The 17,148-nt window shown below is 42.9% G+C and overlaps 1 protein-coding gene across 1 annotated transcript in view; it reads right to left on the bottom strand.

Moving 5' to 3' along the window:
* RBM41 (RNA binding motif protein 41) overlaps positions 1 to 16,428 on the bottom strand; it is a 39,228-nt gene extending 22,800 nt beyond the window's left edge. The window contains exons 1-4 of the mRNA XM_069100449.1: positions 16,316 to 16,428; positions 5,001 to 5,117; positions 4,554 to 4,746; positions 3,084 to 3,288 (exon numbers count right to left, since the gene is read on the bottom strand). Coding sequence (XP_068956550.1) covers positions 3,084 to 3,288; positions 4,554 to 4,746; positions 5,001 to 5,117; positions 16,316 to 16,323 — 523 coding nt within the window. The 5' untranslated portion in view covers positions 16,324 to 16,428. The remainder of the gene's footprint in view (positions 1 to 3,083; positions 3,289 to 4,553; positions 4,747 to 5,000; positions 5,118 to 16,315) is intronic.
* Positions 16,429 to 17,148: the final 720 nt, after the last annotated feature.

The following is a 17,148-nucleotide window of genomic DNA, read 5'->3' as shown; positions in this document are numbered from 1 at the left end:
AGGGCAGGGGGAGGGTGCCTTTGAGTTGCTCACAGAACAGCAGCCTTGGATTCCCGGCTCTTTATTGATGTGGTCCTCCAGGTCACCAGGAATCCTGAATCTGCAGTCTAGGTGAACCTCAGCTGTCTAGGGTGAATGTCTCACTGTGGAAGGGGCTTTGGGTTGCCACCTACAATAAGCCCTGTGTCATTTGTTCCTATCATGCAGTCACTTCTTGCACCTCGAAATTCAAAGCAGAGCACTGCCTGGCCTGTCAACTGAGGCTTGACAAGGAGAAACCACCTTTGAGCCATCCCAGCCCGTAGTGGGCTGCCTTATGAGGTAATGGGCACCTCCTCACCGGAGCTCTTTAAACAAAGGGTCTTTTGTTTAGCTATGGTTTGGCCTCTATCAGGGAGTCTTAAACTCTCTTTGGTGTTATATTATCTGTAAAGGGCTGGCATGAAAGGGGCGTCTAGGTGGCACACTGAATAGAGCACTGGTCCTGGAGTCAGGAGGACCTGAGTTCAAATCCAGCCTCAGACACTTAACACTTACTGGCCATGTGACCTTGGGCAAGTCACTTAACACTTAACCCCAACTGCCCTGCCTTCCCCCCTCCAAAAAGAAAAAAAAAGGCTGGCACACAGTAGGTACTTCCAAAACGCTTATTCCCTTTCCTTCAGCCCATGGTAGTCTCACAAGGCCTATTGACTCTTTTACATAATAACGAAATTTCTGTTAGACTTTAGTGAAAAGAAAGATGTAATTTGTTCCTATCCAAGTTCAGAGACTGTACCCCTCCCCCCCCCGATTGAATTATATGCATAAACATGGGAGTTCATGAATCTCAGGTTAAGAAGCCCAGACCTAGATTGATTCTTCCCAACTCTCAGATTTTACTTAATCAGGAATCAGGGCACTTTGATTCCATGTTCTGTCCCAACACTTATTGTGAAAAAAATAATTTCCTTGCCTAACTGCCTCAGTTTATCTCATCTGTTCAATAAGATCCTGATACCTCCCCTCTATCCTCCACACCATGGTGGTCACAAAGACTTAAAAAAAAAAGGGATCTCAAAACCTGAGAACATCTTGGAGTGCCCCTTCCTCAGTAACCAGCTACACTCCTGCAAGGGGGCTACTGGCCCATTCCTCTTTTCACTGATCAATGGTCTCCAATGAGGGGTTTCCGCCTATTGCTTCTATTTCCTCCTTACTCTCTTGAAATCTGGCTTCCATCCTCACTACTCTAAACAGATTGCACACCTAAGACTAACAACCCTCCCATCCTGTTCTTTCTGCCATCAAAATGGTCCCTGGATCTATCCATTCAGAACCCTCTTAACCTACACACAATCCTTCAATGCCCCCCACAATCTAAAATTCCATGTCCTTAATATGGCATTCAATTGCCTTCACAATAGGGTCCCTTAGGTAGGTATCTCTCTAACTTTATCTCCTATTATTCCTCTGCCAGGAGTATTTATCCTGGGGTCCACAAATTTGGGTTTTTTAAAAAATATTTTGATAAAATTGGTTTCCTTTAAGTCTTTTAATTGATGGATTTAAAAAATGTTATTCAGGGGCGGCTAGGTGGCGCAGTGAATAGAGCACCAGCCCTGGAGTCAGGAGGACCTGAGTTATCTGACCTCAGACACTTGACACACTTACCAGCTGTGTGACCTTGGGCAAGTCACTTAACCCCAACTGCCCTCCAAAAAGTAAAAAAAAATTCATTTTTGGGGCGGCTAGGTGGCGCAGTAAGAGTGCCAGCCCTGGAGTCAGGAGGACCTAGGATCGGTTCTGGCCTCAGATATTTAACACCCACACATAATAACTGGCCGTGTAACCTTGGGCAAGTTAACCCCAATTGCTTTAAAAAAAATTGTTATTCAGAGAAGGAATCCATGGGCTGGTCTGACATATACAAAGAGTTAAGAACCTCTGGTCAATGTAAACCCTCTGTTCCAGTCCGACTAGTCTATTCATTGGGTGAATATTCCTCTGGCCTTTGCTTTCAGCATTATCCTTGCTTGAAAATGCTCTCCTGTTACTTTCCAGTTTCCAAACTCCTAGCTTTCCTTTATTGCTGTTCAGCTGTTTTTCAGTCGTGGGTGACTCTTCCTTGACCCTATTTGGGATTTTCTCAACAGAGATACTGGGAGTGGTTTGCCATTTCCTTCTCCAGATCATTTAACAGATGAGGAAACTGAGGCCAACAAGGTGCAGTGACTTGCCCAAGATCATACAGCTAGTAAGTGTCTGAGGCCAGATTTGAACTCAAGAAGATGAATCTTCCTGATTCTAGGCCCAGTACTCTATCCACTGCAGCGCCACCTAGCTGCCCACTTCTTCTTTAAGGGCCCTCTAAAATCTTGCCTCTTCTGTGAATCCTTCCCTACCCACCTCGGTCCTGTGTGATCAGTCATTTCTCTGAACTCCTAGGGCACTGATTCTCTGTACAATTCATTTAACATGCCACCATGTATTGGGATATATGTTTTTATGTGTATAAGTGAGTGTATGTGTGTGGTCTTATCACCCCCAATAAAGACTCTAAGAACCACCAAGGCAAGACTATGTTTTATCACTGGTGCCCAGCACAGTGCCTTACATGTGGTAAGCACTCACTAAAAATCTGCTGCTGGCCATGATGATGAATAGGAAAGTATTACTGTGACACCAGGCTGAGAGACAGTGATCTAGGAGTTATTTGTGTTAAAGGTGATGGCTAGAAACCCAGTTCCCACCTCTGATGCCAAATGAGTACCCTGGAAAACAGGCAAGAATGTTTTTCATGTTTGACAAGACTGTATTAGTCAACCCAATTAAGATTAATTTTATAACCGTACGAAATATAACTACCACTTATTACCTGTGTGACCTTGGGCAAGTCACTTAATCCTGACTGCCTCCAAAAAACAAATGAACAAAATAAAATTCTCTCTTAGAAGAGCTGCCTATGTAAATACAAGGCAGTTTTGTTCATAATGGCCTGCATCAGACCATTGGCATCTCTTACTCCTTCCCTGACCCTCACTCTAATGCTCTGATCATTTTCTCAGTAGAAGGCCGTATCAAAATCAGTGGGGACTACACACCTTGGTAATAGAGAGCCCTCAGGAAGGAATGGCGGTCATTCCCCTGAAACAAAGCCTTTTCTATTTCCATCTCTCGCCGACTCAGTTGTTTACTCCCTGAAAACCTCTGTGGCAAGGCCAGAATGCGCTGATGCTCTGAGATCTTCTCTTCAATATCTCGAAGACGGTCCTGTGTTGCTTCAGGGGCTGCTCCCAGCCCTGTAACCTAAAACCAGAGAAAGGGGATTACAGAGGGTACAGACAGCAAGTAATGATGTGATACATAGGAGTTAAGTAGTATATCAGAGGTAGTGGACAGAATTTTTTTGTTGTTGTTCAGTCATTTCAGCCATATCTGACTCTTCATGACTCCATTTGAGTTTCTTGGCAAAGATAATGGAGTGGTTTGCCATTTTTTTCTCCAGCTCATTTTACAGATAAGGAGTTGAGGTAAACAAGGTAAAGTGACTTGCCCAGGGTCACACGGCTAGTAAGTATCTGAGGCTGGATTTGAATTCAGGTCTTCCTGACTCCAAGCCCATCTCTCTGTTCATTGCATCACCTAGCTGCCCCTAGTCATATTTTATAGATGAGGAAACTTATGCAAACAGGGTTAAGTGACTTGCCCAGAGTCACACAACTACCGTGTTTCCCCAATAATAAGACCTATCCTGAAAATAAGCCCTCCCCTTACTGTGTAAGATTCCTGTAAAATAAGCCCTCCACCGAAAATAAGCCCTATTGAGATTGCTACTGTAGTGAAGGTGATCCCCTGCACTACACGCTACATTACAGTACCCTCTGTATGCACCGCCCCCCCCCCCGGGTGAAACGCATGCCGCGCTCCAAGCTGCATCCAATCAGAGCTGCAGCAGTGAGCGCGTCATCCTGTTCTTCCCCAGTGATTTGCTTGCTGGCGCCATTGAGAACAGTGCCATGGAGGAGAGCTGAGGCAAGACAACATAAGCCCTCCCCTGAAAATAAGCCCTCTGGTGTTTTTCTTTCCAAAAAATATAATAAGACAGTGTCTTATTATCGGGGAAACACGGTAGTAAGTGTCTGAGACCAGATTTGAACTCAGGATGAGGAGTCTTCCTGACTTTAGGCATGACACTCTATCCGCTGCAGCGCCACCTAGCTGCCTGAAGATGGAAGGAATGAATTTTATCCAAGCTAATTATGGAGTTCCTTTATTTCCTTGTTACCAATGTCTCTGGCCTAGAAATGCATGAAGATTCAAATCTAAGGATGTGTCTCCTGAAGGCTCAAAAATGTGAAGATTCTAAATGTCAAATGGAAAATTCTCTCTCTCCTTAATCTCTAGAAAAATGTGTCTCTTAGAAAAATAAACTGTATGTAACAGGCATTGGCAGTTGCATGCATAATCTTCTTTTTTTGTTTTATTACATACACGAAAATGCCCCTTTTTGTTTATTTAGTGTTTGCTGAGTTCAAAATAAAATGAAATTTTGAAAAATGCAACCCACTGACCCTGTCAGATGAAGCTCGGCTCTTCCACAGCACAATCTCTCTATCGTTAAGCCCCAAGTCCCTCAGAGATGCGATTTCCTGATCACTCTTCTGTAATGCTTGAAACTGGGACAAGCTCAAAGCCCCAGCTGCCTCCTCCCCAAAGGGCTTATACACTGCAGCAGGCGCAAAGCATTGCTTCTTGGATACACACCTGCCAAACAATTAACAACAGTCATGACTTATTAAAGTACAAAGAAACAGGGTTCTAGGCATTATGATGTGGGCAGGACCAACCAATTCAGTTGGATCTCACAGCCTATTTCTAGGCCAATCCTCCCGTGCAATGGGTCAAGGCCCCAGGAATCGCCACCTCACCTAGAGCTAATGAAACCAGAGAGGAGTCTGTCCAGTACCACCTGGGCTCTCTCTGGGCTCTCCCACTTTGTTAGCTAAATCAACACTTACTCCTCAACAGAAACAGAAGTATCAAGCTGATGGTGAAGGAGGGTCCTCAGCTGCCTCTCTCCTTCAGTTTCCAAGTCCTCCAGAATAAGGTCATCACTGGAAAGGCTGCTGTTTATCCTGGAGAGTAAAAAAAAAAAACAAAATAATACAGAAAGGAAATGAAGCAGTGTATCTGAGCATTGTTCTCTTCTTCAATCTCTTGCTTTAAAGGGCCTGTTTGGTCCTAGACCCTTTCTTATCCATTTTATCAGATGAGATGGGAATATTCAGGGTGGTGTAATTGTGGACTCATTGCCTTTTATCAATCTCTCCAGCACAGCAAGGTTAGAAAGTTGCCTAAGACATAGCCTGTCCCTGATGCCAAGCTCCAAGGAGCTTACAATCTAGGTTGGTGAGACAAGATTTACACATAAGATAATTAACTACAATTAACTACATAGGATAGTATATGGTATAGACAGTAAGTGCTATAAGAAATCAGAGGAGGGAGAGAATGCTTTGGGCTGAGGTTTGGGGAAGACTTCCCAGAAGAGAAGAATTTTGATATGATGATGGTAATCAAAGATGAAGGATAAGGAATGCTATGCAGGGAGAACAGCATCATAAAAAGCAAAGAAGTGGGAATTTGCATGGAGTGTTTGGAATGACCTGATCAGTCTGGGCAGAGCATATGTTAACAAGAGTTGTAGGTGATAAAGCTAAAGATGGAAGATTGTAGAGGGCATCATAGGCCAGACTAAGAGGTTTGGACTTTCACTCATTTGTGCTAAAAACACTAGAAAACAAAGGGTTAAATGGATCTTTCCAATAACATCGAGAATAAAGCAAGGGTGCAAGGGTAGCCATTATGAACACTACTGTTTGATACAGTGCTAGAAATGCTAGCTATGGCAATAAGAAAAAGAAATTGAAGGATTAAGCATAGGCAGAGAGGAAGCAAAATTATTGCTTTCTGCAGATGATATGATGGTTTACTTAGAGAATCCTAGAGAGTCAACCACAAAATTAGCTGAACCAACAACTTTGGCAAAAGTGCTAGATATAAAATAAATCTACATATATCCATCAGCATTTCTATATATTACCAACAAAACTAGCAGGAAGAGTCAGAAAGAAATTCCATTTATATTTGGGAGTCTACCTGTCAAAACACACAAAGGAATTATATGAAAATTTTAAAACCCCACACTCTTTACATCAATACAGACCTAAATAATTGGAGAAACATTAATTGCTCATAGGTAGGCTGAGCCAATATAATAAAAATGACAACACTACCCAAATAAATTTGCTTATTCAATACCATACCAATCAAATGACCGAAGTATCATTTTATTAGATCTAGAAAAAAATAGTAATGAAATTCATCTGGAGGAATAAAAGGTCAAGAATCTCAGGGAAATTAATGGGGGGGGGGGTAAAAATGGGAAGAAAGGTGCCCTAGTAGCAGTGCTTATCAAACTATTCCAGGCATGAGGGATAATCTGTGCAAAAATAGCATGGAGACCGAAGAGGAAATTTGATGCAGGGGAAATGTAAGAGACCATCTTTGTCAGAATGTAGAATGAGTGAAGGGGAGTATTGTGGAATCGGTCTAGAAATAGAGGTCAGTACCAAATTGAGAAGGATTGTAAAGGCCAAACAGAGAGGGAGGTAGTATTTTGTCCTAGAGGCAAAAGAGCCTAAAAGGATGGGAGTGGTGTGGTCAGATTTATGCTTGAGGAATACCAAAATTGACAACTGTGTGGAAGGAGTAGATGGTGAAGAAACCGGAATCAGAGAGACCAATATCAGAAGACTCTTTTGATAGCTAAGTCTAGAAGTAATTAGGGTCTGAATTAGAAGGCATGTAAGCATTAGAGTCTGAATTAGAAGGCATGTGAGCAGAGAGAAGGGAACGGCAAACAAGCTATGTTGAGGAGACAAAATTAACAAGATTTGGCAACTGACTGGCTGTGGGGAATGAGAGTGAGTGAGGAGCCAAGGATAACTCCAAGACTGGAAGCCTGGGTGAAGGACAGGAAGGTTGGTGGTGCCTTTGATAGACATAGACAAGTTAGTAAGATCTGATTCTTAGACAACTATGAGGTAAGTAATAGAGGTATTATAATTCTTATTTTAAAGATGAAGAAACCTCGGGTTGAGACAGGCTAAATGTCTTGGTCAGGGTCACAAAGAAGTAGTAAGAGCATGTAAGGTAGGCTTCATGCCCAGGTCTCAGCCAATTCTTTCCACAGGAGCACAGAAAGCCATTGAAGGTTTATGAAAAGGGGAGTGACCCATTCCAAGTGATTCCCAAAGCAATTCACTAGGAAGATTACTCTAGGAAATGATCCTGGGATCAGTTACTATAATCCAGAAATAGCCCAGACAGGAGATAAGGAGGACCGGATTAGGGTGGAGAAATAGGAATGAAGGATGGATATGAGAGACAGAAAAGGAAAGAGAATCAGCAGAACTTAGGAGGAAAAGGAAAAGAATGGCATCAATGAGGCCAAAGTTGGGTGCCTGGGAGAATGATCACAGTCTTACAAAGATAATTATGAATTGGATTTTAACCATGTGGAGTTTGAGGAGCAAAGAAATATTCCAACTAAGATTGCATACAGGCATAAAGTTCCAATGTTTAAAAATTTAGGGTGTACAATATACCTTTAGTGGCTAGAGTCAAATGAGACCTTGACTAATGTATGAAGAAATGGCAGAGCAGGTTAAGTAAATTTACAAATGCATTCAGAAACCTTTAAAAATTTTCTTTTTCTGAATTGCAAACTTGACCAACACCAACAATCATCTACATTTCTATATAACAAGAACAGAAAAAGAAACTTGTATATGAAATTGTGAATCTCTATTCTATATGGCTTGGATTTTTAAAACTTAACATGGTAGTTCCAATACTGCCCTGTTTATCTGTGGCCCATTCTGAAATTCCTTCTGTTCTCTTCTAGCTACTGTATTTTTTTTTTAAAGCAATCGGGGTTAAGTAACTTGCTCAAGGTTACATGGCCAGTTATTCCTGGGTGTAGTGCTGAGTATCTGAGCCCAGATTTGATCCCAGGTCATCCGGCTCTTACTCACTATCTATTGTATTTTAAAATATTTCATTGACACTCTTTTCTCTCAATTCTCCTTTTTTTGTATCACAATCTCTACCCACCTCCACTCTCTCCATATTTCTCCTTCAAAAAATAAATGCCCCCCTTGTAACAGAGTATTGTGATGTCTAAAAATGTAGACTGCATTCTGTACCTCCAATACCCCACTCTCTTCCAGGATGTAGCAAGCCTATAGGGGAAAAGGACTACAAATTATGTCCTTTATAAAGCAGCCCCTTCCTGTCTTCATCCTCCTTGACTTGTATAGCATTCTATACCATTGACCATCCCCTGCACACACAAACACAGGGGCCCTTGCTTTCCCCACATGTCACACTACCCTTCTCTTCAGTTCTCCCTACACTACTTGCTCAGACACTTCCTTGGCTCCCACTTTCTCAATGATGCCCTTGATGGGAGCATCAAGGAGGTGCTTAATAGATGTTTGCTAAATTCAAATGACTACCAAATCTGTATGTTGTTCAAGAAAAAACTGTCAAGGAGTAATAAACTGGTCAGATGGCAGGCAGGATGGACAATCTATCAGTCCTTGGAAGATGAGGGTGAAGAAGAATCACTAAGGCACAACCCAAAAGTATCTCCCGCAGTCCCTGTATCTAACACTCCATCTCAACCCAACTATCTAAATAGCCTCCAACCTGTTCTTGCTGGCTCCAGTTTCGCCAATGTCCCATCTTCCACCCATTTGTCAAACTGGTATTCCTAAAGCATACATCTGACCATGTTATTCCCTGCCTTAAGCATATTTGTGGCTAGGATGTAATACAAATTCCTCTTCAGGTGGGAATTTAAAAGCCTCCTCAATTGGGTGCTAACTGATCTTCCCAGACTGATTTCACATTATTCCCCCCCACACACACTAATTCTACACTCTAGACAAAATGATCTAATTGTGTTTTTCCTAGAGTCTGACAATGACATTTCATTTCCCACTTGCATGTCTTTATACAGGCTGTCTCCCATATACCTGGAATACCCTCTCTCTTCATCCTCTCCTCTTGAAAACCTCTAGCTCCCTTCACGGCTCAGCTCAGATGGCACCTCCTTCAAGAGACAGATGCCTCACTTCTCCCATTACTATAAATTTATTTTATACATAGCTTCAATTTGCTTATCTATGAACAAAGTCTATTCCAGCAGAAGACTGTATACTCTTTGAGGGCAGGGAGTAAGACATTTTGTTGATTGGTTAATCCCTTTCCCAAGCTCCAATTACATATATCCACCTGGATACCTGCTCCTCAGTTTTTTTCTGGTAAATTATCATCCATATGTGTGAATATAGGGCAGCTAGGTAGCGCTGCAGTAGACAGAGCACTGGGCTTGGAATCAGGAAGACTCATCTTCCTGAGTTCAAATTGTCCTCTGATACTCACTAGTTATCTGACCCTGGGCAAGTCAGCCTCAGCTCTACATCTGTAAAATGAGCTGGAGAAGGAAATGGCAAACTGCTTCAGTATCTTTGCCAAGAAAACCCCAAATGGGGTCACAAAGGGTAGGACACAACTGAACAACAACTGTGTTTTATAGCCCCATACCCTCTCTATTCTTTCTATATTCTCTTGGTGAACTCATCAATTCCTAGGAGTTAAATGATAATATCTATGCAGATGACTCTCAGATCCACATACCCAGCCCTAATCTCTCTCCTGAGTTCTGGTCCTATAGAACAGGCCTACTGGACATCTTCCAAATGAATGCCCTGTAGACATCTCAAATTCATCATATCCTAAGATGTTAGGCATAGTGGATAGGGAGCTAAACAGGGGAGTTTAGAAGTTCTGAGTTCAAATCTTGCCTCAGATACTTACTACCTATTTGACTCTGGGAAAGTCACTTGGCCTCTCTTGGTGTCAATTGTTTCATCTCTAAATTGGGGATAATAATAGCACTTACCCCATAGGGTTATTGTGAGGTTCAAATGAGATAACAAATGAGATACACAAAATGATTTACAAATGTTAAAGTGCTACAGAAATATTAGTTATTATTGTATTATTAGGTCCAAAACAAAACTCAGAATCTTCCCACCTTGCCTCCTACTCTCCCCATTTCTCTCTCTCTTTTTTTTTTTTGCTCTTTGGAGGGGGGAGGGCAGGGCAATTGGGGTTAAGTGACTTGCCCAAGGTCACACGGCTAGTTTTTTGTGTTAAATGTCTGAGGGCGGATTTGAACTCATGTCCTCCTGACTCCAGGGCCGGTGCTCTATTCACTGTACCACCTACCCCAAATCTCCCCATTTCTGCTGAGAGTATCACCATCATTCTAATTAGCCAGATCTGGAGTCTTGAAGGTCACCTTTGAGTCTCCCTTTTATCAAACCTCCCCCTCCCACCCAGCCAACAACTGTCATTTCAACATGGTGAGAGCCCATTCACCCTCTTCTCTCTGTTCACACAGTTATCACCCCAGTTCAGGCCCTTATCATCTCTCTCCTGAACTACAGTGAAGGTCTCCTAATTGGCCATCCCGTCAGTCTATCCCCCTCTCAATTACTGAGGATAATCTGTATGACATGGGTTTCAACTGCTCTTTAAATATTTGATAGAATTTACTTGTAAATTTATATTCACTGGCTAGGAGGCGCAGTGAATAGAGCACCAGCCCTGGAGTCAGGAGGACCTGAGTTCAAATCCAGCCTCAGACACTTAACACAAAAATTAGCCATGTTGACCTTGGGCAAGTCACTTAACCCCAACTGCCCCTCAAAAAAAAGCAAAAAAAAAATTTATAGAGCAATTTCAGTTCTGTAAAATGCTCCACAGATAACTCATTTGTCTTAACCCTCACAACTCTGTAAAGAAAGTACTATTCTTAACCCCACTTCATAGATGAGGAAACTAAGGCACAGAACAGGTGTCTTGCCAAGAGACACCCAGTATCTGAGGGGATGATTCAAACTCCCATTTTCTGACTCAAAGCCCAATTCACTATCCACTACAGAAGTCATCAAAACTGGCTGGTATTGGTCAAAAAACAGAGAAATTTTAAACTGAAAAAACTAGACAAGGGAGAATTAAACAATTAAACAATGGAACTCAATGTTCAATAAACCAGAAAATGTAAATTGCATAGGACAGAATTCCCCATTTATTAAAAACTTATGGGAAAACTAGAAAGCAATCTGGCAGAAAATTAGGCTTAGACCAATATCTTGTGCCACATTCCACAATAAATTCAAAATAGATACCTGGCCTTAATATTAAAGATCGTACCATTAAAAAATTAGAACAGATAATTTACCACAGCTACAGGTGGGAGATATATTCTTAATCAAACATGGAAGAGAGGCAATTACAATATAAAATGAATAACTCTGATTAAATGAAACTGAAAAGTTTCTGCAAGAAAAAATTAATGTACCAAGATAAGAAAGGAAGTGATAAAAAGGGAGAAAAAAATCTTTGTATCAAATTTCTCTGATAAGGCTTTGGTATCCAAAATATATAAACAATTAAGATATAAGACCAAAAGCCATTCCCTAATAGATAAGTGATCCAAGGATATAAGCAATTCTCAAGAGAATTGGCCATCCAGTCAGTCTATCCCCTCTCAATTACTGAGGATAATCTGTATAACATGGGTTTCAATTGTTCTTTAAATATTTGATAGAATTTACTTGTAAATTTATAAAGCAATTTCAGTTCTGTAAAATGCTCCACAGATTAACTCATTTGTCTAGGGAATTAAATCCAAATTCCTTAGCCTGGCATTCAAGGCCCTCCATGCTCTAGCCTCTGCCCAACTTTCCAGCCTAACCTCTAATTATTCTCCTTACCCTATTCTCTAGACCTGTGAACCTCCTAATATGGCCAACATTTCCCAATCTATACATCTTTTTTTTAAATATCATTTTGGGTTATCCAGAGTATATTCTAGAACCTTTATTTATTTATTTATTTTTTTAAGCAATTGGGGTTAAGTAACTTGCTCAAGGTTACACGGCCAGTTATTTCTGGGTGTGGTGCTGAGTGTCTGAGCCCGGGATTCTATCTCCAGGTCATCCCAACACTGGAACCGGTGCTCTTACTCGCTGAGCCACCTGGCCGCCCCCAATCTATACATCTTTGGTTGTCTAGTAGTCCCCTCCACCTACACTGTGTTTCTCTCCTCTACCTGCTGAAATTGTACCCAGTCTTTAAAGGTCCAGCTCAATTGCTATCTCATGAACACTTGCCCTGATCCCTTTAACCAAAGGTGATCTCTCCCTCCATAAAACCCCAATAGCACTGTGTACCTGTTCTGTGCCATCTGCCATATCCTGCCGTCTATAATAGTTATTTGTATATATGTATCTCAACCCCTCTATTAACTCCTTGAGGGTAAGAATTGTGTCTTATTCCTCTCTCACCCCTATCTCTACCACTCCCCTTCCCCCTCCCCCTCTTGGGACTAGTACAGAACTTGGTATATGATGAATAGTTTCATTCAATATCTATATATCTATATCTACACAGATACTCAATAGCTATGAAATAGCTGTTGAATGAATATTATAGATTTACTACATGGGAAAAGCTAAATGCAGCCCTTTAACAGGCAAGGGAATTGGAAAAACTATTATGTAATAAATGTAATTAATAAAAGCTTACGACCCAAAGTATATCACAAATTGGTATAAGGTCAAGACACAGACTTCATTAAATAAATGGTTAAAGGAGATTTAGAAAACATAACCAGTAATTCATCACATAGAAAAGCTGCCCAGGTTTGCTGACAATGAAAGAAATGCACATTAGTTGCTTATTAAAATCGTAAAAATCCATGCATTTATTCAAGAAGCATTTATCAGTAGCCTGGAATGCATAAAACATAGAAGCAAACATTGCTGGTAGCATTGTAAAATTGGTGCAGTCTTCTTAGAGAACATTCTGGCAAACTGTAAGCCGAGCTGGAACACTGTTCAGACCATCTGACTGAGTAATTCCTCTTTAAGGGATATACTCCAAAGAAAATAACTGAAAAAATGTAGAAAGATGTCCACAGTGCTATTATCTATACAAATTAAGATCTGGGAACAAACTAAACACTAGGGGAACGGTCAAGAAAATTCTGCTATAATAGAATGAGAAGAGACTCAAATCTGTGGACCACGGTGATCCATAAAGATATGTGTACAGAACAGTGTTAAGTGAAAAAAGAAAACACAGGCAAGATTACACTATTAAACTGAGTACATTCATCATGACTATGTTACGGGTACATTAAGAATGGAAGAGAATTTGGAAAGATAAAAAGTTTAATATGGATGGGTATTTTCCTCAAATTCATTTTTTAAAAACCAACATAACAAGCAAAACAAAATCATCATCAGTCCTTTACCATTAGGATTGTAGGAAAGCCAGGGAAAAATATTTTCCATAAGCAAGCAAAATTACGACAGCTTTTCAGGGATTTGGGCTTATATTTGAAAAAAATGTTAAGTAATCCCTAAAGAAAGAATTTGTTTTTAAATTTTTATGCAACACTTCAATTTCGTTTTTTAAAATCCCATTTAACTTTAAATGACTTTGAGTTAGAGAAGTGGCAAGACAGAACACATTGACTTCATTTCTTTTTAGATAGCTTGGTTCAGAAATTTCTCTAAGACCAAGATCTTTCAGTCCTCCTCAGGCACACAAAGGGACACAAAGAGTCACACCCTTGATCTCACCATTACCCACAAGGGTCCATTCCCATCACTAAGAAGTGTGCAATTCCTGGGACCATAACCTCCTATCATTTCCCATTCTCCCTATGCTTCACTCCCCTAGTGCCCCTGCCCCTCTGTGCTGGGCCAGGCCATCACTCCAGCTCTGGCTCCAAAAGTTCAACTTTACCCCAGCCTCTATTCTCGAATCCATCACCCACCTGGCCTATTGCCCCTCCTACTTTGGTCAAGCCCTACCTTAGGTTGCCCCTGCCAAGCATCCACTTCTGAGGTTGCTTCTAGCGCTAAAACTATGATCCTATGTGTGATCTTGAGCAAGTCATTTCTCTTCCCTGGGCCTCAGTTTCCTCCTTCGTAAAACAAAGAGGTCAGGCTATAGGACTTCGGAGCTCCCTTCTGAATCTAAATCTATTAGGTTAATTGCCTTAGGCAATCTCCTAGCACTGTTATTGGCACATGGTAAACAATTTGATATAACATCTATTAAGTGCTTAACTACAACCAAGCACTATGTAGACATGCTGTCAATTCTACTAATAATTAGTAATACTGAACAAAAGTCAGTCTCCAATGTTTTTTATCTTTCTATCCCGAACGATTAGCACAGTCCTTAGCACATAGTAGGCACTTAAAGACTGGTTACCAGATTGACCCGGAAGGATAGGAAAAACCAGTCCTCAAAAGGAAAATTGAAAACCTACTAACAACCTAATATGAAAGAACGCTCCAAATCGCTAATAAGAGAAATGCAAATCAAAATAACCCTGAGGATTCACCTTACACCCAGCAAATTGGAAATGACAAAGGATCGGAATAGTCAAAAGTCAGAGGGGGTTGTAGAAAGACAGGCACCCTAATGCACTGTCAATGGAGCTGGGAATTAGTATAACCATGCAATGTGGAATTATGCAAATCAAGTAACTAAAATGCCCCTACCCTCTGACCCAAAGATTCTACTGCGATGTATATATCCCCAAAGAGGTGACAGACAAAAAGAAGGGCTCCATATACACCAAAATATTTAGAACAGCACTGTTTGTGACAGCGAAGAACAAAATGAATGGCCATCGATTGGAGAATGGCTAAATAAATTGTGATACATAAATGTAATGGAATATTACTGTGCGGTTTGAAAAACAAACGGCAAACATGATGAATACAGAAAAGTACGAAAGACTTGGATGAGCTGATGCAGAATGAAGGCGGCAGAGCCAGAAAACAATTTATGGAAAGAATCTTTACAGAATAATCGAAAATGAAGGCTACGAGATGAGAAAGAACAAGCTTGGCCCCAAGGAAGAGCCAGGAGAATGAATACACGTCCCCTCCCCCCACTTCTCTGCAGAGGGAGGGAGGGGGAGGGGGCCACAGGTGTGGACCATTGCATACATATCGAGTCAGATTTTTTCGATGTATCGATCAGTTTTGCCAAATCTTTTTCTCTTCTCCCTTCCCCCCCTCCCCCTTAAGAAAAATTCTTTGTTATAAGGGATGGCTCAGTGGGAGGGGGAGGAGGGGGAGGGATGCAGGGGGGAATGTAAGCGATGTAAAAACAAAAGCTATCGGTGCAAAGCGACTGAAGACACCCGACTAACGATCAGGAGGCAGCCGACTGCGTGCCCTTGCCAGCGTACTACATTCCCGGGGAGCTGGCGGTTTGGCAGGGGAGGAGGGAGCCAGAAATCGGGGCATGGGGGGCGGACGGACAGGCAGACAGTGAGGGTGCCGAGGCAGAGAGGCGGAACATGGAGTAGTGTCGTAGTCCGAGAGGCCATGGCAAATGGTTATGGCAAGGATTTCCCCCCACCCCCCTTCACCCTCCGATTTCAAGGACTAACCAACCACCCTGCCTGGCTTTCTAGCCATTTTTCTCCTCATTGACAGCCTTTCTCATACCAACAAACCCAGGAGAAGATATAGAAACCCTCGCAATTCCCCCGAATACCCACCTCACCGAGCTGAGCCGCGATTATGCAACTTAGCCGGAAATGGGCAGCCCCGTGCCGGGTTGGGCTGGGGTGGCAGTGGGGTGCCAGGGGAGGACTGTTGTGGGGATCCGATGCAGGCTAATGACAGCGAGGAGCAGCGAGCCACAGTTCTTAGGGGACGCAGGCTTCGTCCGCTGCAGTGCCTACAGGGGGCGCCTCCTTCCCGGCCCCTGGGGCACCCCCCCCCCTTTCTCGTCTGAGGTTATTGGGGGATTCAAACCTGCCTCCTTCTTTCTCCCTCCCCCATATCTCCTTTCGGATCCCTTGACAACGAAAGAAGACGGAGAACAGAGGGAGCAAGACGTCTACTACCCCTGTAGCCGTCCCGTGTAAGCCGCGTCGGGCCCGGATAAGGGGAATTGACACTGCACCCCACTTCCCCGCATCCCCATCTCCGGGCGCCCCACCCCCGCTCCCTGGGAAGCCGCCTCTCCCACAAGCAGGAAAGACCCAGCGCGGGAAGGATTCGGGAGCCCAACGGTCACCCCCTGGCACACGAGGGGACGAAGCCGGGGCCCCGCGCCCCGCTCCCGCGGCCCCCGACCCGGGAGCACTCACCTCTTCATGTTGCCTCTAGAGCCGACGCCGCTGCTGTGAACTGGATCCCGACGGCTGCGGACTGCAATGCCCACAATGCCCCGCGAACGCCAAGAGCCCAGGGAGGCGGGACCCACTGCGGCGTGAGAGCCGGCGCGTGCGCAGTATTGCCTGAACGCTTCCTCACTGCAGGAGACCTCTAGGCGAAGCTAGAGACCACGTCACAAAAACCCAGGGCCTCAGCTGGAGGGGAGGGAGACCCTCCAGTTTGGCTAATATCATGTTGCTGCGCTTTTCTTTCTTTCTTTTGTATCTTTAGCACCACTCATTAACTCTCTCCTCCCCGCAAGTGATACAATTAAGCAAAATAAATCCACCGTGTGGAAAGAGCCTTGGCTCTGGAGTAAGGGTGTAAGTTCAAATCCCGATTTTGCCTTAAGTTGTGTGACCTTAAGCAAGGCACTTGGCCTCCTCAGTTTCCTCTACCGTGAAATGAGGTTGGACTACATGGCCTCCGAGATCCCCTTTAGCTCTAGAGTGATGAGCCCACACATAGCCATGCCATACCCGTATGGGCTTGGCCACCATCCCCCTTTTCTCTCTGGGTTGGCTCACTCAGCTCATCTCTGGGGTCGTTTTCCAAGTGTTTGGGATCCTGTCACAGTCCAGCCCTACTGTGTGTGTGTGTGTGTGTGTGTGTATGTGTGTGTGTGTGTGCATTGCTTCCCATTCATACAAAAATCAGTCAACTATGCCATGTAGCTCTTATACCACTAACCCTGTAACCTTTATTAACCCTTAATAAGGCAAAAGCAAAGAATAATCATAACCTAAGCGCATTTACTCAACAGAAG

Source organism: Petaurus breviceps, unplaced genomic scaffold (assembly GCF_028583685.1).
Source record: "Petaurus breviceps papuanus isolate PSGF00001 unplaced genomic scaffold, PetGlider_PUasm1.0 400, whole genome shotgun sequence".
In the NCBI taxonomy this organism is placed as follows: domain Eukaryota; kingdom Metazoa; phylum Chordata; class Mammalia; order Diprotodontia; family Petauridae; genus Petaurus; species Petaurus breviceps.
The sequence above is the reverse complement of the archived record's forward strand: the minus strand, read 5'-3'. Positions and strand labels throughout refer to the sequence as shown.